This window comes from Pipistrellus hanaki (genome assembly GCF_964339955.1).
Source record: "Pipistrellus hanaki genome assembly, chromosome: 2".
Taxonomy (NCBI): domain Eukaryota; kingdom Metazoa; phylum Chordata; class Mammalia; order Chiroptera; family Vespertilionidae; genus Pipistrellus; species Pipistrellus hanaki.
This window is the reverse complement of record NC_140504.1, coordinates 152,571,945-152,593,432: the sequence shown is the minus strand read 5'-3', so window position 1 is coordinate 152,593,432 and position 21,488 is coordinate 152,571,945. Positions and strand designations below refer to the sequence as shown.

The following is a 21,488-nucleotide window of genomic DNA, read 5'->3' as shown; positions in this document are numbered from 1 at the left end:
CTTTAACCAAGTCTGCGGCTATTTTCAGCCAAACACTGAATATGACAGCATAGGAAACAGTAGAGTTTGCATGCTCCACTTCTTCTAAAATAAACTTAGTCTGGGATCTCAATATTTCTTAGATTCCCCCTTACTTCTGGGTTGCCTTTTTTTTTGGGGGGGGGGGGGGGTGAGGAGAAACGTGCCTAAATTCTAGAATAAAATTTGATAACTGAATCTAATAATAAAAATTATCCAGCCCTGACCGGTTTGGCTCAGTGGATACAGCGTCAGCCTGCAGACTGAAGGGTCCCAGGTTCGATTCCAGTTAAGGGTATGTACCTTGGTTGGGGGCACATCCCCAATAGGGGGTGTGCAAGAGGCAGCTGATTGATGTTTCTCTCTCATGGATGTTTCTCTCTATCCCTCTACCTTCTCTCTGTAAAAAATCAATAAAATATATATATTTTTTAAATTATCACGTGTTTTTAAGTCCAAAGTATCTAAGCTAAATCTAGCCAATGAGTTTTAGTTTTTAGAATTACATATGACATCTAACCATCAGGAGCTAGTTTTCACACAAAATCAGAAAAATCCTTTATCAGCAATGAACAGATGTGCTGACTTTTTTGTGTCAAAGTCAAGTTCTCAAAAAAAAAAAAAACCACACGATACTTTCAACAAGTACCTCCAGGGTTGCATCATGAATTTGATTATACAACATTTATAATGTGTTTGTAACTATAGATGTATGTACACTTTCAGGAGTGATTACACCCATTTCTATTTCTTCATATAATTGAACTGTCAATTTCAAAATATTTTAAAACATTTTGCTCAGCAAGATAAATGGACTATTTTAGAATTTAAACCACTAATATTACTAAGATAATCAGTTAAAGAACATTATACTCAAAGGAAACCCTTAGTTTAAGATCATAAAGGAAGATGGGGTCTCAATAAAATATCATAATAAAAAACAGAGTGAAAAAAATGTACTTTAACTTTAGACCAATTTGACTTGGAGCTCTTTTATTATTCAAAGCCACTACAAACCTCTTTTCCTCTCAGTGGTCTAGAACACCAGGACTTCTGAATGATATATAAAGCATAAAGACAAGATAGGCCTATCAGAATAACAAAATCATGTGTGACTTTGATGAAGCCAAAACTAGCCTGATAGGTAGAGTTGTAACAATTTTAAAAAGAACTAATTTTGCCGAAACCGATTGGGCTCAGTGGATAGAGCGTCAGCCTGCGGACTGAAGGGTCCCGGGTTCGATTCCGGTCAAGGGCATGTACCTTGGTTGCGGCACATCCCCAGTAGGGGGCGTGCAAGAGGCAGCTGATCGATGACGCTCATCAATGTTTCTGTCTCTCTTTCTCTCTCTCTCTTTCTCTCTTTCTCTCTCTCTCTCTCTCTCTCTCTCTCTCTCTCTCTCTCTCTCTCTCTTCCTCTCTGTAAAAAATCAATAAAATATATAAAAATAAAAAATTAAAAATAAATAAAAAGAACTAATTTTATTTAGGAATTAAATCTTTATATTTAGAGATTTAAAACATTAGGAAAACCTTAATCATCCATACTATAAAGTATCATGTGGCTGTTAAAATAAATGAAGTACTTTCTCATGAACTAACATGGTAGGATGCCTGTGATATATTAAATAAGAATGACAAATTGCATAATCATACATAGTATGATTCCCATTAAAAAAAGAATGCTCACCGAAACCGGTTTGGCTCGGTGGATAGAGTGTTGGCCTGCGGACTGAAGGGTCTCAGGTTCAATTCCGGTCAAGGGCATGTACCATGGTTGCGGACACATCCCCAGTGGGGGGAATGGTGGGTGCAGGAGGCAGCTGATCGATGATTCTCTCTCATCCATGTTTCTAACTCTCTATCCCTCTCTCTTCCTCTCTGTAAAAAATTAATAATATATATATATATATATATATATATATATATACACACACACACACACACACACACACACACACACACATATATATATATATATATTTTTTTTTAAATGCTCAGGCCCAGCTGGTGTGGCTCAGTGGTTGTGCATTGACCAGGAGGTCACGGTTCCATTGGGATCGGGGTACATGCCCAGGTTGTGGGCTGCATACACAGTGGGGGATGTGCAGGAAGCCACCAATCAATAATTCTTTCTCATCATTGATGTTTCTCTCTCTCCCTCTTCCTTCCTCTCTGAAATCAATAATAATATATTTTAAGAAAAGAATGCTAAGCATATATTTGTGCGCCCACACTCACACATTTGTAAACATTAAAAAAAGATTTCGAAGCATTAGTATGAAACATTAACAGTGATTTCCATATTTGTAAATATCTAATTTATTTATAATTATTTTATGATTTATTTTTACAATTATTTTGGGGGCAAGTATCATAGAGCATTTATATATCTTTATATCATAAAATTAATTCAGATGCTTTAAAAAATGTAAGCCCATATATAAACATTACATTAGTTTAAAATTTTAAAACAAAATTTAGTTGTTTTGGCAGTTGTTTAGTTAGTAAAGGTCACTAGAAACAAGCTTCCTATTTAAACAAAGGGGAAAAGAGAAACTTACTAAGGTAAAATAAATAACTGCAAAATATCTTGGAATTAAGGTCTTTCATAAATAATAAAAACAGTGTGCAACCAAACAGTGTGTTAAGATAGTGGCTATAGCCCTAGCCGTCTGGCTCAGTGGATAGAGCATTGGCCTACAAACTGAAGGGTCCCAATTCCAGTCAAGGGTACAAGCCGGATTTCGGGTTTGATCCCCAGTAGGGGGCGTGCAGGAGCAGCCAATCAATGATTCTCTCATCATTGATGTTTCAGTCTCTCTCTTCCTCTCCCTTTCTCTCTGAAATCAACCAAAATATATTTAAAATGGAAAAAGATAGTAGCCAAAAAGTATATAGGAAAAGTGGCAAAAATGATTGAAAGTTGATAAAATATCCAAATCAAAAGGTTAACCAAATTCTGCACATCCAGGGATCCAAGTACTATATCAAACTTCCTTTAATTCAGTAATCTAATAATCTCATAATTGTACTCTCTACCTCTGAACATTCCTAAAAGTACTTAAAATTTAAACCTGCATTTCATTGTTTAAAAATGAAACGCATTTTTAATCTTAAAGTAAAAATTATAAAAATTACTAATCAGGTTGAGATAATGAAATAGCACTTCAGTGCTTTACAACCACTTCAGTTTATTACAAGATAATTAATGGAAAATATTAATTATCCTGGGGCAAGTATCAAATTTCTTATGTTAACAAATATGTACAATAGTTATTTTTACATTTGCAATTCTGCGTGTGTACGTATTTTATAGTAAAATATAGCACACTCTTACCCCAACTTTGAAAATCCCAGTGAAGTTCTAGATAAAAGTCACCTAGCTAGAAAATAAAATATGAATAATTACTAAATGCACCTTAATTAATAGCTGTTATTATCTAATTAATATTTTGCTTTTTAAAAATCTGTTATCATTTAAGGTCTATAGACAAAAAATAGAAAATTTCAATGTTTAGAGAAAAATAAAATGTCCATTATTTAAAATAAAACATTACAATAACTGTTAAAGAAATTAGTATAATCAAATATTCTTAAAAAAAAATTGTGTCTTCAGAGCTCGAAAAAAAAAAAAAAAAAAGGCATAGCTAAGGAAAGACTTAATCATCATCTTTCTTCCACATTTCTTTTAGGCATCAAAAATCCAGAAGAAAATATCAGAAAATAAACCTCTCTTTCTGTGCCAGTACCCCCAGCTCTTACCATCAAGAGGAGGACACAAAAAGAATTATGTAAGGAAAATGCAAACTGTCCTGCTAAGAGCAGGGGCTGCAGCTCTTAGAAATCTTCTAACCCAAAGGACAAAGAAAAAATATTGCCATTAACTATGACCCAGCTCTTTTTTCTTAGAGCGCTCATCTAAGAAAGCAATGATACTTTTTTTATTTTCCTAGTTCAAAGTGAATGGTGCTTCCCATAAGAGTATATTTTTACATCATAATCAGAGTATTTTGTTATGTTATTATTACTTAACTTAAGCAGGATTTTTACCATTTCTTGACCCTTAATAATTAGTGAAAAATTAGACTGTATTTTTTAAAATGCTTAAAATCACACTTACAATTATTCTTTGAATACAAAATCAGCAACAAAAAAAATAGCCTACCTCTTTCAGGGCTTTTAATAATCGAGGTCGTTTTTCTTCAACACTTTCCCTGGATTGCTGTTTAAGCTTCCTTAAAAGAGCAGTAACTAAAATTTAAATTTAAAAAAATTTTTAATTTAAAATAGATTGCACCATACTAAAAAGTATTATTTCACAAATAAAATTTTATTTCACTGACTCTTATACAGATATATTGAGAGATGTAGTTAGTAAATAAGTTTAGTAAGGCTATTATTATTCACACTAGTTTTCCTCGTTTTAAATTATCTGTATGAATTTACCTGACTGAGCCAAGATTTACCAATCTCAATCAGATAATGCAATATCCGTTGTAATACTGATCTAAGTGATCTCAGTTAGCAGATTTCAAAAACCCTCTGGATACCACTTTTCTAAAAACATAAGTATCTACAACTGTTTCCAGGTACTTATATCTGTTCAAATTTTCAGTAGAGATTGTATTTTCACATAATACTAATACAGAAAAAAAAAAAACAGAAATTAATCCTATTCTATCTTTAACAATAACTTCTGAATCTAAAACCTGAAGACCTCCTTAGTATTTACTTAATAGTTAAGAGATTCAAATATAAACACTGCATTAAAGTGCAAACCTCAGCTTTACAACGTATTACCAGTAGCTGTGTATAAATTTGAACAAGTTATAAAATTTTCCCAAACATAAGTTTCTTTTTTTTCATTTGTCAAATAAGAATGAAATAAAATCTACTATATAGTTACTGTTAAGCCTCAATATAAATTGCTTATTACTTTATCTGCCCTTCAGGTGAAGACTAAAAATTTAAAAAAATGTATAAAGAAACAACAACGAAGAATAGGGCAGAATGCTGTAAGAAGAGAAAAAATACTTTTAAACATAATTCCTCAATTATTTTTATGTATCATCCAATGTTCAAGTTCCATATATAAGCTTATAAATAACTACATACTTTTCAGAGCATGGAAAGTTATGCTAAATGAAAAATATTTCAAATGCATCACTGCATATTTTTAGATTATATAACAACAGTAATTTATATTGCTTACTCATCTGTCTATCTCCATAGCTGATGGCTTCCGCCAGTGGGCTCCATCCCTGAGCATTTTTCACTTTTACTGGAGCATTGTGAGCCAAAAGTAAATGGGCACATTCTGAAACATAAAGCGGTAATAATATCAAACATCATGTAATTTTTAGAAGCTCAATAGAAAACTCACATAAAAATTCAAGAAACCAAATTAATAGAAAACAAAACTATAAAATAAATAATGCACAGTGGAGAGTTAAATGTTTAATTCCTATGTATCTCCCAGTCAGTGGTTGAGCATCAACCTGTGAACCAGGAGGTCACAGTTCCATTTCTGGTCAGGGCACATGGCCAGGTTGTGGGTTCAATCTCCAGTGCGGAGAGTATAGGAGGCAGCCATTCAATGATTCTCTCATCATTGATGTTCTTATCTCTCTCTCCCTCTCATTTCCTCTTTGAAATCAATAAAAATATTTTTTAAAGTAATAATTTCTATGTATTTTAACCAGGTTATTTCAGATCCTCAGATTCACGAAGTATCCATTCTAAAAATATTTTGGATCTCTCTGCAGTGGAAGAATTGTTTCTTAATAATTGTTCTCAAGAGTATTTTGAAAGTGTTTTCTACTCTAAAAGATAACCCAAGAACCTCAAGAGTAATTTACATCAAACAAAAAAGATTTGATTATAATATATCATATGAAAAGCTCATTATTTATTTCATCTCTTAAACAAGTGAACAAACTTGGTGGCATTAATAGTAAGGTACTAGACATTAAGTGTTTCCCAAAGTGATATCACATAATAAAGTTCATAGAACTCCCTAGGCCCCTTCCCAGAGCCCCAGTGCCCCTTCTTCTGGCTCCTTCCCCTCATCTCCCCAAACCCTCTCCACTTCCCAGGCCCCTCTCCTGATCCAAAAGAAAAAAAAAGTTCATAACATCACCTATGCAGCATGCTTTCCAGAAATGTTTAACCCGAATCTAATTAAGCCTCTATAGTTAATTTTCTATTTTTAGGAGAGACTGAAAACAAAGAAAAAGTTAAATAATATCATGAGAAAATAGTTAAATAAATCCGAGATGGGGGTACAGACTACAAATTACTTAGGCAAGACTTCTTAATAGGTACACGGGAGGAAGAAAAAGCTGGGCAAATTTTTCCAGATTAAGATAAAGAGACATATCAGCCAAATGCAATGAGTAAGCCTCAAATGTTCCTTGGTTTGATAAAAAACATCTATAAAAGACATTTTTAAACTGAAAAAAAAATCAAATCTGAATTAGATATCAGATATTACAATAATATTAATTTTCTTAGGTGTGATAACAATATCATGGCTATATTGGAAAATGACTTAGAATGCATGCTAAAGTAGTTGGTGGTAAAATGTCATTATCTCTACATCTAATTTTCAAATGGTATAGCAACAGTAATACATATAAACTGCTTAAAGAGAAAGATAATATAAATATGATAAAATATTAACAATTACTGAACCTAGATGGAGATTATTTCAATGCTCACTGTGATAATCTTTCACATATATTTGAAAGTTTTCATAATAAAGTGTTAAAAAAAGAAATGTAAAAATGATTTTAAAGGAATAAATTTAAGCTATCTCAATGTGGAATATCCGCCGAAACAGGTTTGGATCAGTAGATAGAGCGTCGGCCTGAACTGAAAGGTCCCGGGTTCGATTCCGATCAAGGGCATGTACCTTGGTTGCGGGCACATCCCCAGTAGGGGGTGTGCAAGAGGCAGCTGATCGATGATTCTCTCTTATCGATGTTTCTAGCTCTCTATCCCTCTCTCTTCCTCTCTGTAAAACAATCAATAAAACAAAACAAAAAATACATTCAACGTGGAATATCCACATTGTACTGCTAAATGAAAATGCAGAACTATATTATGATCCAATTTTTAAAAAGAAATAACTAAAAAACTACATATATGAGTGTGTGTTTAGACACATACACACATATCTACACTAATAAAAGAGAAACATGCAAATTGACGGTATCTCCACTATGCCCTCAAGCCATACCCACCAGCCAATGAAGAGCGAGTATGCAAATTAACCCAACCAGCCATGGAGTGAGCAAGAGGCTTGGGTTTCCCAAGCAACAGAGGAAGCCAAGCTTCCCACCTGCTCTTGCCGGCCCTGGCCTCCGCTCTAGGCTGAAGTTTCAATTATAGAAGATAAATAAATGCCAACAAAAATGGCGGCAGCCACAGAGCTGGAGAGAGCAGGAGGCTTGAGTTGCCCCTGGCAACAGAGGAAGCCAAACTTCCCATAGCCCTGGCCTGCCCTGGCCTCCGCTCAAGGCTACAAAGTTTTAATTATAGAAGATAAATAAATCAGATACCAGGGCTTCCACTTGGGTCGCCGAGAGGGCATGGCCGGCTTCTAACCACCACAGGCCCCTCTCCCAAGCAGCCCCCACACTGATCCGGGACACCCTTCAGGGCAAACCAGCCAGCCCCCACCTGTGCACCAGGCCTCTATCCTATCTAAACATATCTAATAAAAGGAAAATATGCAAAATGACCATCACTCCAACACACAAGATGGCTACCCCCATGTGGTCAAAGATGACTGCCCCCATGTGGACACAAGATGGCCACCACAAGATGGCCAGCAGGGGAGGGCAGTTGGAGGTGATCAATCCTCAATCCTGCAGGGGAGGGCCCCTGATCTGAGTGGAAGGGCCAATCGAGAGCAGAGCTGATGGGGGGGGGAGGGAGAGGCCATGGGGATGGGGTGGTGGGGGCCCATTGAGGACCGGCCTGGGGGAGGGGTTGCAGGCAGTTGGCTGGCCAGCCCTTCCCCTGATCGGGGTGGGAAGTGCCGATCTGGGGTGTGGCAGGGTGGGAAGGGGCTGCAGGAAGTTGGCTGGCCAGGCCCATACCCGATCGGGTCAGTTGTCATAGCGGCTGGTCAATACGGTCGTTATGGTTGTTATGGCGTTCTGGTCGCTGGCTCTTTATATATATACTAGAGGCACGGTGCATGAAATTCATGCATGGGGATGTGTGTCCCTCAGACCAGCCTGACCTTCTCCAATCTGGGACCCCTCGAGGGATGTCTGTCCATTTAGGCCCGATCCCAGTAGGACATCCCTCTCACAATTTCATCCATCTCCGCATTTCGATTCCTCATCAGAGCACATGCCCAACTGCAGGCTCAATCCTGTAGGCTCCAACGAATGTTTCTCTCTGTTTCTATCTCTCTCTCCCTCTCTCTTCCTCTCTCTAAAATCAATTAAATCACCTTGTCTACATGTTGTTTTCTTAATTAAAAAATAAACAAGCATTAAATTTTTACAATCATATACAAAAAGCTAGACTTAGGAGTTTTTAATATAAAAGTCCACATTAAAGATTATAAAACTCTTAGAATATTTTAGGTATTACAATAATGCATAAACCTTAATATATAAGAGTCTCCTAAAATTATAAATACTTGCTTGACAAAATAACCAAGTAAAAACAAAAACACATAATTTCAAAAGGCATAAAGGTTAATATAAGATTTCCACTAATGGAAAGTATTTATTTTTCATATAATGAATCCTAACCTCAATTAGCAAATAAAATAATCAGGTTAATTTTTTAAATCTAAAAAGAAAAAATTCATATGGAAAATTTAAAACTGACTATACATTAGTGAAGTTAAAGATTAAAAATATATATATATTTACTAACCTTTATTTCCTAACATCACAGCAAGATGTAAAGGAGTGTTTCCTAAAATAAAATAAAAAGTTAAATTAGTATAAAAACATAAGAAAGTGTGTATTTAGAAGTAGTTTCATCTCCTTCATAAATTCCCTGACAGATTTTAAGCAAAGTAAATGTGATTGCAAATGATCTTGTTTATATAGCAAATTCAAAGTCAGAAGATGTTAAGGTTTCCACACATAATACAGCCAACTCCTCTTCCCTTTGACAGCCCACCCTCACCTCTCTCCAAAAAGTACCCATTTTGCTGTAGGGATTTCTTCTCTAAACAAATTAGAGCTTCCTTTGCGGCTAATTTATCTGTCGTATTATTCTTTGCTCATTCCAGCAAACAACTTAAATACTTATTATAAACTCATTCTTGGAGATAAATACCAGCAAGATCCAATCCCATCCTCAAGTTGTCAAAATTCTATTAGAAACCAATATGAAAGTAAATCACTGTTATATTTTTTAGTAGAATAGAAGGGAGTGTAGCATGATAATAGAACACAAGGTAGAGCACCTAATTTTGCCTGTGCAGAGACTTAAATATTCAAGATAGACCACAGTGGAAAAAAAGTCTTGAAGAAGGGATTAGAAATTTGTAAGAAAAGAAAGCAACACTGACTAGTCTTCCATTCAAATGCAAGAACAGTTTTGGGAAATACACAAAAAAAGTTTACAATTAGTGTGAGTAAAAAACATGCAGGAGAATAGCAAATAATGAAATGGGAAATAATAGCAAAAGACAAATCAATGAGAACCTGTAGGCTATGCTATTGAGTTCAGACTACATCCTAGAGTTGATGTTATAGAATGACTAATTTAATTTCAAAATGATTTCCCAAATCATTCAGCCTAAAGACTTCTTGATAATAGAAGAAATCAAAACTATAGTAACATTTTAAAATAAAGTTACTAATTAAAGTTTATGCATATTAATTTCAGATATTAGCATTTTTATAGAAGTTGCTACATGAACAATTTTTTTCTAATAAAACTACACATGATTGAAGAAATCATGTACAGAATAAAAAAAAACTTGATTACATTTTCTAAGACATCTGCATATGATCTACCCTAATCTCATAGCTAAACAAAACCTACAAAGATAATTAAAATACACACACACACACACACAAATACACCTCTCTTAATCAATAAAGCCAGAATAACATGGCAAATAGAGCAAGATTGTATTTCATGTAAAATTTACAAGACCTAAATAAAGTTCACTAAATTTAAATTGTATCTATAAGAAATTTTACCAAAAAACAAGCTGGGTTATAGTAAGTATCTTAGTCTTAGTCATTAGATAAAATAAATACATTTTTTTAATGGCAGACTTTGGAATACAATTCACATTATGGTTTTCAGAAATAAAAATTTGACGTACAAACCTCCATTAGTGATTAGACAATACACTCCCCAGTTTTCACACCTCAGAACTTAATCTAGGTTAATAGCGAAACCACTATGATATAACTGTTAGTAAGCAAACATTGAAGCATGTCCCAGAAAAGACATGACTACCAAAAGTCACTGGTATAAGCTATTTTCCAAAGAGAAACTTCAATCCCTCCAAGATGTGACAAGCTACCCTTTAGGGTGATCTAGCTATCTTTTCAAAATGCTAGGCCATAATGTTAGAAATATTTATATGAGTAAGAATAAAAACAAGTCCAATGAAAAAGTATTCTGTGGCCCAGGACAGGCCACATGCCCAGGTTTCAGGCTTGATCCCTAGTTAGGGGCCTGCAGGAGGCAGCTAACTGATGTTTTACACTCTCATCAATTTTTATCTCTCCTTTCCTATCTAAAAATCAATTAAATGAGATCTAAAAGATAAGTAGAAACGAAGAAATCAAAGAATGAAAAGTATTCCAGAGGCCAAAGTAATCTAGAATACTCAAGGAACTGAAAGAAAACAGGGCCAGAACATAGAAAAAAAAGATTTTTTGTACAAGATAATATAAGAGAAGCAGGCAACAACCAAATCACGCAGAGCTCTGTAACTATGATAAGAAATATGAACATACTTTTAAGTGAAGACATTAAAGGATCTTGAGCAGGGACATGACCTGATACAAATAAATTTTAAGATTATACTTGTTACCATATAGAAAGGCATAGAGAAACTAGTTATGAGTCTGGTGCAGTATTCCAGGGAAAAGATAAAAATTGGTTGGTCTCAAGTGGTGGGAATGGAGACAGAAAATAGACTGATTTAAAATTGCCGAAACCGGTTTGGCTCAGCGGTAGAGCCTCGGTCTGCGGACTGAAGGGTCCCGGGTTCGATTCCGGTCAGGGGCATGTACATTGGCTGCGGGCACATCCCCAGTATGTGCAGGAGGCGGCTGGTCGATGTTTCTCTCTCATCGACGTTTCTGGCTCTCTATCTCTCTCCCTCTCTGTAAAAAATCAATAAAACAAATTTTAAAAAATAAATAAATAAATAAATAAATAAATAAATAAATAAATAAATAAAATAACTTGTTGCCCTAACTGGCTTGGCTCAGTGGCTAGAGCGTCAGCCTGTGGACTGAAGGGTCCTGGGTTCGATTTCGGCCAAGGGCACATGCCTGGGTTTCGGGCTCAATCCCCAGTAGGGGGCTCGAGGGAGGCAGCTGATCAATGATTCTCTCTCATCATTGATGCTTCTATATATATCTCTCCTTCTCCCTTCCTCTCTGAAATCAATAAAGAAATATATTTTTAAAAAATAAAGTAACTTGATGATTGATGTGTATGGGTAGAAAAATGGGATGAGAAAAAGAATAATCCCAATGACGGAAGTTTAAGCAACTGGATACTTAACGTGATTTACTAAAAGACTGGCCAGGTGTGAGGTGAAAATGATAACTCCATTTTGGACAAGTATATTTTAATATATCCATGAGATTCCCAAATAGAAAAATTAGAAAACCTGAAACTCCAAGAAGTCTAGGGGTCAAATACAAATTTCTGAATATTCATTTTTGTCCTACCTATAGAAAAGGCAGTAACAGTTACCTTTCTTCACTTCTCTATCTTAAAGGAAAAATAAACAAACAAACAAACAAACAAATAAATAATAGCATGCTGTAAATGGTAACTGGAAAAGAAAATAAGAAAATAACACCAGTTACTGCCCAGGAGGATAACTGGGTAGCTAGATAATTACTCTGTTTCCTTAAACCACCCAAGAACATCTAGATGCAAAGTTAAAAATATAAATATCTACTGAAGTTATAAATGAAACTTCTCATTTCAAAACCAAATCAATCACATTTCCAAAAAAATTCATGAACAAAAATGACTGAGTTCAATAATCCAATCTCTCTCAATTTACAGTTAAGAACATAATCAGAAATACATACTACAATTAAGGATGCCAAATATCACGCTGTGATTTCAATATTTTAAATGCAAATGATCAACATCATCTTCACCTAGCCAACCAACACCGCCATTTACTTTACTGACCAAATGTATCATGTAACAAGGGCTCAAATGTTCTAGTCACTTTCATTTATTATTCTATTTTTAAGTCCTCTACCTGCTGCTTAAGCTAGTTACACAAAAAAAATCAAAACTTAAAATAGCCTTCTCTGTGAAGTTTTCACAATGAAATTTTTAAATCTGTAATTGGATGCCTTGGTTCTAACCTAGTAAACAAAACTGAACTGCTCTCCCCTGCAGGCCTAATCACCCACAACTGCCGGCCATCTTGTGTGTTGGAGTGATGGTCAATTTGCATATTACCATCTTATTAAATAGGATGGCTAGCATTTCTGGCTCATCTATTATATTTGCCCAATGCAATGCTATATACTTTATATATGTTATCTTATTTAATTTGCTCCATACCCTGTGAGACAAATATTACTTTACAGGTAAGAAAAATCAAGCTAATAACAGTTAAGTAATTTTCTAAAATTACATATCTAGAAATTGTGGGAGTCATGACTCTAAGATCCTTATTCCTTTTACTACACTAACAGTTTTAAAATATTTTGGTTGCTAGACACTTTTTTTTCTAGACCCTTTTAATCTCTTAAGAATTATTGAAGATGCCAAAAGTCTTTTAGAAATCTACCAATTTTTACCAGATTAGAAATTAAATTTAACATTTTATATTTTCATTTATTAATATTAAAAGGACAAAAATCCATTATGTTTATATAATTTTTTTATGAAAAAAATAATCACATTTTTCACAACAAAAAATGAACTAATAGATCTTTTACTGATACATAATTTTGATCATCTGAAAAATATTGACCGAGTTACACAGATCTTCTAAATATTAACTCATTTCACTATATAAAATCAAAAAAATTCACTTTTGGTAATGACTAGTACAGTCTTTAAGTATCAGGAAATTATCAAACTTAGAGTGAAACTTTTTCCAAATACTAATTTTCATTTCAAAGTTTGATGTTTTTTCCACTGGCAATACTGTCAATTGTTTTCCTTGAAGTTACAAGCTCACTTCATTCAATTTCCAGAAAACGTGTGCCAAATATCAAAATTGGAATAACCATAGTTTGTAAACTGGCTTTTTTTTTTTCCAAGTAAAAATGGGGTTCCATGACGAAAGTCAGTGGCTTACAACTCAAAAAACTGCAGAACTGTTTCTCCTATTTTCTCTTCAGTATGCAGAACAACATCATGCATCATCCATATTATGTCAAAAAATATTAAAAAGATATGTACTTGAGATTAAGACAATAAAAATTAATCATTTCAACTTCATCAAAGACATTAAGAAAAATGCTTTTTAAATTAAAACTGCAAATACATGGCAGTGAATAATACAATGTCTACTGGCAGGTTTGGTGCCCTGATTCATGTTATGGTTCCAAATATTTATTCACCACTGCTTTTATATCATGAGCAAAACTGCCAGCACAGTGAGAAAGGCAAGCTATGACTGTGTATTATTACAAAAATAGTTTTGACTTGATGTGCCCCCTATCTAGGAAGCAAAGCAGGAAATTACAAGTACTAGAACCAACAGAGCTCTAGCTTCCACAGACACTTTCAAGTCCCATCCAAGCAAGCAATAAGAGAATTTTTGTATTTTCTCTCATAAATGGTACTATACTATATACTCATCTATGAGCATATTACATCCAACCCATCTTCAATTCCTCCCTTCTCAATATTTCCATAGCTACCCTTCCTTATTAACATAGCATGATAAATTGAGCCTTGTGTCCCCTAGTTTTTGCTTCAGAGAGCAGCCAGAGTGAGCCTTTTAAAATCAGTGTTACTCCTCTGTTCAAAATCCTAGAGTGGCTTCCTATGTTGCTCAAATAAAAGCCCAAATCTTTAACAATGGTCTACAAAAGTTCCTCCCTGTCACCTCTCAAGTCTCCTCTCTTATCACTCTACTCCTTGTCCCAACCACACTGGCCTTCCTATTCCTTAAACAGGGAATTTTCTTTGCATCTGCCTGAAACTCTGTTGTTCTGCCAGATGTGTTCTCTAACTTTCTTTAGATAACTGCCTAAATTTCTTTTATCATTGATGTCTTCGCGGAACCCGACTTCAGTGAAATAATTACTACCTCCCCTCATCCTCTCTACACGCTTCATCCTGCTTTATTTTACTCTATATTTGTCATTACCATATATGTATTAGTTTGTCAATCAATTATTTACCTTTCCCCTTTTAAAATGTAAGCAGGAGACCAGGAACTTTTAGTTCACTGCTGTAAACCAGACCTAAAACACTGTTTATCACACATTGTGAACTCAATATGTATCTGTTACATGAAGTAACAAAGAAAAAATTAATAAATGAACAAAGATAAGAAAAAAAATGTTAAAGAACCATTAGCATAGTGTTAAAATCGGTTTTTACTCTCCAAGAAACATTTCGCCCCCAGACAAAGCAGGTATCCACAAGAAAGCCAACCCAATGATATATATGCATAAGAGGATATGCAAAACTACACATATGCTTTTATAAAATTCAGTACAGTGCTGAGTAAGAGAAAGCATGCATTAACATGCCTGATAGATATCTACCACCAAGAATCTAAATGCACTAGAAGCAAACTAAGATGACTTACAGGAGTCAAATGAATCTAACCTCATAGCAGACTGACATGCAATATAAATCCAAGTATCAGATAAAATCTCAAGTGAAGTGTAAATCTCAAAAACTTAACCCATGGGCAGTCCTACTCTGTTGGAGATGCACATGGGGGAAGAGGTGAAAGATGGGAAGTCATATTCATATAGTCATCATTAAGATCAACTGGCCCTAGCTGGTTTGGCTCAGTGGTTAAGTTAAAGTGTCAGCCTATGGACTGAAGGGTTCAAGGGCACATTCCTCAGTTGCAGGCTCAATCAACCCCCAGCCCTAGTCTGGTGTGTGTAGGAGGCAACTAATCTATGTGCCTCTCTCCCATTAATGTTTCTCTCTGTCTTTCCCCCTCTCTTCCACTCTCTCTAGAAATCAATTGAAAAATAGCCTCAAGTGAGGATTAACAAACAAAAAAATAATCAACGGAATCAACCCAATAGATCAGCAGAGTTACAGGTTTCACCACCGTATCACCCTCTTCCCCAGCGACAGTATATAACACTTGAATGGATTATCTTGGGCCTCCAGAACCATTTGAAGGGAAAACAAGGTCTGCCTTTCAAAAACAAAGTTCAGAAAAGACTACAAAACACGAGGAGAGCCCTAGCTGGTTTGGCTCAGTGGATAGAGCAATAGATCCAAAAATCATTGGCACATGCCTGGGTTGCGGGCTCCATCTCCAGTAGGGGGCGTGCAGGAGGCAGCCGATCAATGATTCTCATTGATGTTTTCTATCTCTCTCTCCCTCTCCCTTCCTCTCTCAATTATACACACACACACACACACACACACACACACACACACACACACACACACATATATACATACAAAGGAGAACAGATATACAACTACCAGTGTTCTTTTTTAAAGATGTGCCATCATTATAATCCTCCTGCTAAAATTGTTCACTTGAGGCTTAGTTCAAGACTTTTATTTTTTATTTTTTTGTCATGCAGTTTAGCTTTGTAATCATTTCTTCTCATATAGACATAGTATGCATTATTCTCTTGCATCACCTATCAAAAAGATTTTAGTGGCAAAATACCAAAAGGGAATTTAAAGATTTCTAGAGAATAAATCAGAATTGAAAAAAACTTACAAACACTAAACAGATTATCCTATTGCCTCAATTCTCAAACATACATTTTTTAATTTTTCAAAATTAAAATGTTTCAAAATCCCTTATTGAAGACATCTGTGGACTACCAGGCAGAGATATAACACATGTTAATTATTTCCTTATCACTTCAATGAGTTACCTGCATTTAGAAACACTCTAAATTGAATTTTAACTTAAATTTGAAATCTACAATCACTTCAGGATTACACTACAACTCAGTAAAAATAAAAATTAACTGTATATAGAGAGGATGGCTTGTCACATGCCAGGCAATGTAATTAAAGGCAGCAGAAACTGCCAAATCTCTCATAATAGATCAGAAATTGTTCACAATCTAGAAAAGACTAGTGTGAGCAATTTACTTATCAATGACTTTCATCTTTCTGACACCTAAAAGCTTCTGACTAAATGGCCAAGAGAAGGTGCTTAACTTCTAAGGATATGTAAGTAAATTAAAATTACATGTTTAACAAATAGGAAGTGCACTCAAAATCAAGAAAGTCTTCGAGATCTAAAAGGCAGCAGCCATAGAGGTTGCTTGGTGTAAAAAAAAAAAAAGTCTTCGATATGCTTCACAAGCATTCTCAATTCTAAAGGTGAAGAGGTAAAAACATGATGGTTTGTTTAACTACCATTAGCTAAAAGTGATTCAGAAAAATCTTAATAGTCAATATAAAAAATATACTTTTAATTCTATGCTAAAGAGAAAAGATAGAACAAATATATAAAGTTTAATAAATCTGTGTACATGTAATGTAATGGATCTTTTACCCATTCCAAAAACAGTTGTTACTAAACATACAATGAGTCACATCACTTGGTATATTTGAACATAGTATATATATAATTTAACTTAAATTTCAAGAGATTTGTTTGGATCCAAATGCAGTAGACCTCAAAATAATTGATGACACCCTAACTGGTTTGGCTCAGTGGATAGAGCATCAGCCTGAGGACTGAAAGGTCATAGGTTTGATTCCAGTCAAGGGCATGTACCTTGGTTTTGAGCACATCCCCAGTAGGAGGTGTGCAAGACGCAGCTAATCGACATTTCTCTCTCATTGATGTTTCTAGCTCTCTATCCCTCTCCCTTCCTCTCTTTAAAAAAAAAAAAAAAGAATAAAATATATAAAAATAATAATAATAATTGATGGCTCAAAAAAAGCAACTCATATTCAACCAACATTTCACCACAAAAGAAAAAACTCTATTTTTCCTTTTTCCTTCCTATTCAATTCAACAATAAAGAAGGAAGAATTTAAAAACCAGAGTTTCACTGAGAGAAGATGTTTAAGATTTTCACTTATTTAACACGCACTTAGTATGTACTATGTGTTTCAGGGACCATACTAAGAATTTTATAAATGATGTTATATGAAGAATGGATACAGAAGTTAGGAATGTTTACCTGAAGATAAGAACATGATAGCTCTTGTCAAATATCTAAAGGACTATCAAGTGAACCAGGTAGCCCATTTAAATAAAAAAAGATGCAGAACAAGCAAGAGATTTGGGCTCTGAAAAACTATGAGAGCTCTCCAATGCAAAATCTTTCTACAAGTCTACTATAACCACTAAATGGGAAAATAATGTATTAAAGCACTTGGCTATAAACTGCCACATACACATTAAAATTAACTTCTTTGCAATATAGTGGGTCCTGATCAATAGAAATATTTACAAAGAGGTTGATCATGGGCTTTGATATTCACTTCTCCTTTTTGCAACTTATCCTAAGTATGAAACTTTAGGAAAACCTTCCTTTAAAATAAGGATAAAAACATCTGCTTTGCAAAGTAATTGTGAGAATTAAATCTGATAATGTGTATAAATATTTAGTACAGTGCTGAAACACTCATTAAATTGTATCTATGATGATGACCACTATCATAATGTTGTAGAAGGCATCTCTACAGTGAATATAAAACTATATGATATGGTGTGGTATGATTGTATGGTTCTGCTATGCACTGGTATGAGTATATGATTCTGCTATGCACTTATCATGTTACAACAATCCAAATATAATACATAGCTTGTTTCTGTTTGGATGACTTAAAAAGCATTTATCTTTTGTAATGTGAAATGAAAAATATTCTAAAAATCTAAATAAAGTATCCAGGTTGCTAAAAACGAAGCACATAAATAACAAAATATAAACTACTCTTCTTAGGAGACTCTACTGCAGGACATGAAAATACATATTGAAGGGGGAAAAATAATTACACTTTCCACAGGTATGCGAGCCACTGGTTACATTCACCAGAAATATCAACAAAATAATGGTACCTAAATACAATGCAAACATTTGATATATCAAGGCAACTTAAAAAAGTGAATTTCAGTGGGCTAGGGACAAGAACTTAGGAGTATTTAGGATTTCCATTACTTTGAATAGAATTTGTATTTTAGCAAACCAACTTCTAAATGTTGCGTTATAGAATATGGAAGCCCAATAATCCTGCAATTCAGTACCATTTGCGATCAATCAAGAAAATCAGTTCTAACATACCATACTATACTACTTATATTCACATAGCTCTTATTTGAAACGTTATGAACTCTCAGAAGGAATCTTTTATGTTTTCAGGGACTTTTCTTCCAATGACAATGACCATAAAGTAAAACGTAGCTACTATGAAGACCAAATATGAGAAACCTCTTAATAATTGACTAATAATCAGAAACTACAACATTTTTCCCACCAACATTCTTTCCAAGAAAAGTTAAAATATATTACCATCAACAACAAACAATATTATACTTGTTGCAACAATAGTAAAATAAGTAAATGTAGGAATGAAAAACTGGGTGCTTTTGGGGGGATTTGATTTATGATAAATGACAAGTAGTGGTATTATTACAATATCACTAAATTCAGAATACAAGAGCAATTGTTAGAAAATTATACAATCAACAGAAATCTTACTTCACCTCAATTTCTGCCCTAATTTTGGATAAGCCTAGAATCCAATGGAATTAAAGGAGCTTATTCCACAGGCAAGTATTTCATCAATGTGTTATATATTATTTGGAGCACAGAGTTCAGTGTATCCTAACTGAATGTATGCAATAGTCATGCTCAGTTAAAAGCAAAGCTATCAACATCACTTGCCAACTACCCAGTTTAAATGGCCTATGAAATGTTGAAAATATCAATGTTTACATTGGTTTTCATTAATTTACTGTTGACTAGAGGTCAACTCAATCATTGTTTTTAGAACTAAAGAATAAAAAAAAAATCAGCTGAGTTAAAGTAAGGCAAAAAGTTGAAATAAAGTCCTTGAATAACAAATGATTCTACATTCTGTCATATAGGCTGTGATGAAGTTACTATGAAAAACCACAGAACTATTTCTAGTCAGTCATCAAGATGAAATGTTACTATCAGCAATTGCCTATCTAAAACAAGCAAAACATTCAAAGCTCTACTCCAACACAATGTTACCTACTCAGAAGTCACTTTACTTACGCTAGGTATCAGATGTCAACAAATGTAAACTGTGTGGCTTTCAAAATATCAAGGCACTTAGCATTCCATCTTAAATGCGAAAATTAGACACTTTGTATCACATTTTCCTAAAAGCATTAAAAACAACAACAAGAGAGAAACCACCACCTGGCAGGTACAGATCACAACCAGTTGCAATCACGTTGGGATCTGTCCCTAGGTAATGGAGGTTAAGTGGACACTATCTGAATCCAAAATCAAGACACCCCCTCCACACCACCCCCCCTCCAAGGTGGGAGATGAAAGAAGGAAAACACAATTCCGTAAACAGAGAGGGGAAGAAAGCCAGGACGGATGAGAGGCACCGTTAAAGACTCTTATCGTCAAGAATCAACACACACACACACTCAAGGCCTGTCTCAAAGACAAACAAAACGGTTCCTTGCGGGAAACTTTGAAGTGGGCGAGGAGGAAACATTCCTTTGCACCCGCAAGCACCAACCAACCCCCTGACCACTGGCATGCTCTTCCCGAACCCGTCCTGACTGCCGGGCATTTGGCCCGGAGGGCGAGCTGAGGGAAGGAGGGTCTGCGGGCGAGGAGCCTAGGATTTGCAGAGGCCTTGGGGGGGGGGGGGGGGGAGTTGGAGGGGGAGGCACACCCTAGGCCCGGTGAGGAGGAAGGGGAATGGGGGCGAGCACTCCTCACCGTGATTATCTTTCTGCCCGATATTGTGCGTGCGGATGAGCGAGGACAGCCTCCTCACGTCCCCCTTGAAGACGCACTCGTGCACCGGGTAGTGTGCGGGGGAGATGCCTCCGTCCGCGGCGACCGTAGCGGGGTGGGTGCCCGTTAGAAGGGCCTGGGACTGGGAGGCGGCGGGGACGGAGGAGTTGTGCAGCGGCAGGGCCGGCGCGCCGGGCGGCGCGGAGGAGGCCGGGGCCGCCTTCAGCGGGAGCCGGTGGTGATGGTTGCTGAAGATCTTATGACAGGCTCTGCCGCCCTTGCCGCCGCCGCCGAGCCTGCCTCCGGTGAAGGTGCCGCCGCCGAGGGCCGCCGCCGCTTCCTCATCCCCGGGCTCCAGCAGGTCCCCCTCCTCTTTGCTGGGCTTGTGGTCCCTCCGCAGCGAGCGGATCTTCTCCCCGGTCATCGCCGCCGCCAGGGGCAGGGAGGGAATCCGGGGGCCGGGCCGCCCGCGGCGGAGTGGGCGCTGCGGCGGCGGCGCGGCGCGCTCAGAGCGGTGGCCGGGAGCCGCCGGCGCCGCAGGAACTCGCGGAGAGCCCCCGCGCCCCGGACGGACGCATCTCCCGGGGGAAGGAAGGGGCGCCGCCGGCCCTCGGCTTGGGGGACGAAGCTGGCTGGACGCGCGCTCGCTGGGGGGAGCTAGTGCTCAGGGGACCCGCGGCGACACCACGATCCCGGTCCCCGGCGCGGCCGATGCCAACCGCGGTCTCAGCCTGAAAAACAGGGCACGGCCATCTTCCTCCGGCTTCTCTCGCGAGAGCTCCCCGGGAAGGGGCGAGAGTGGAGAGAAAGGAAACACCGCGACAGGTGAGCCGCGAGCTCCCGCCCCCGCGCGCTCTGCGGCGGCCGGAGGGCGGCGGCGGCGACGGCGGCGGCGGCGGCGGCGGCGGCACCTGCTGGGCGCCGCGTTGCTGCCTCGAACTGGACTTCCCGGGTCAGAAGCCCCGGAGCTCCGCGGGGCCGCGCTTCTCCTGGAGGCTCTGAAGCATCTGGTCCAGGACGACCCGAGCCCTGCGACCTCTAGGCTTCCCGCAGAGCGCCGGCCCACGCCTCTGCACACAGGATGTGATGTCACGGAGATGCCCGGGACATTCATTCACCAAATGTTTACTGAGATTCTTCGCGCCTTGCCCTGGAGCGAGTGCATTTCTAAAA

The 21,488-nt window shown here is 37.0% G+C and overlaps 1 protein-coding gene and 1 long non-coding RNA gene across 2 annotated transcripts in view; one reads left to right on the top strand and one right to left on the bottom strand.

The window, feature by feature from the left end:
- Positions 1-21,348, bottom strand: part of ANKRD13C (ankyrin repeat domain 13C) — a 56,021-nt gene extending 34,673 nt beyond the window's left edge. The window contains exons 1-5 of the mRNA XM_084871868.1: positions 20,298-21,348; positions 8,923-8,964; positions 5,234-5,338; positions 4,187-4,272; positions 3,359-3,404 (exon numbers count right to left, since the gene is read on the bottom strand). Of these exons, the coding sequence (XP_084727994.1) occupies positions 3,359-3,404; positions 4,187-4,272; positions 5,234-5,338; positions 8,923-8,964; positions 20,298-20,739 (721 nt within the window). The 5' untranslated portion in view covers positions 20,740-21,348. The remainder of the gene's footprint in view (positions 1-3,358; positions 3,405-4,186; positions 4,273-5,233; positions 5,339-8,922; positions 8,965-20,297) is intronic.
- Positions 1-21,488, top strand: part of LOC311616494 — a 41,765-nt gene that overhangs the window by 5,768 nt on the left and 14,509 nt on the right. The gene's annotated exons all lie outside the window — the stretch shown is intronic.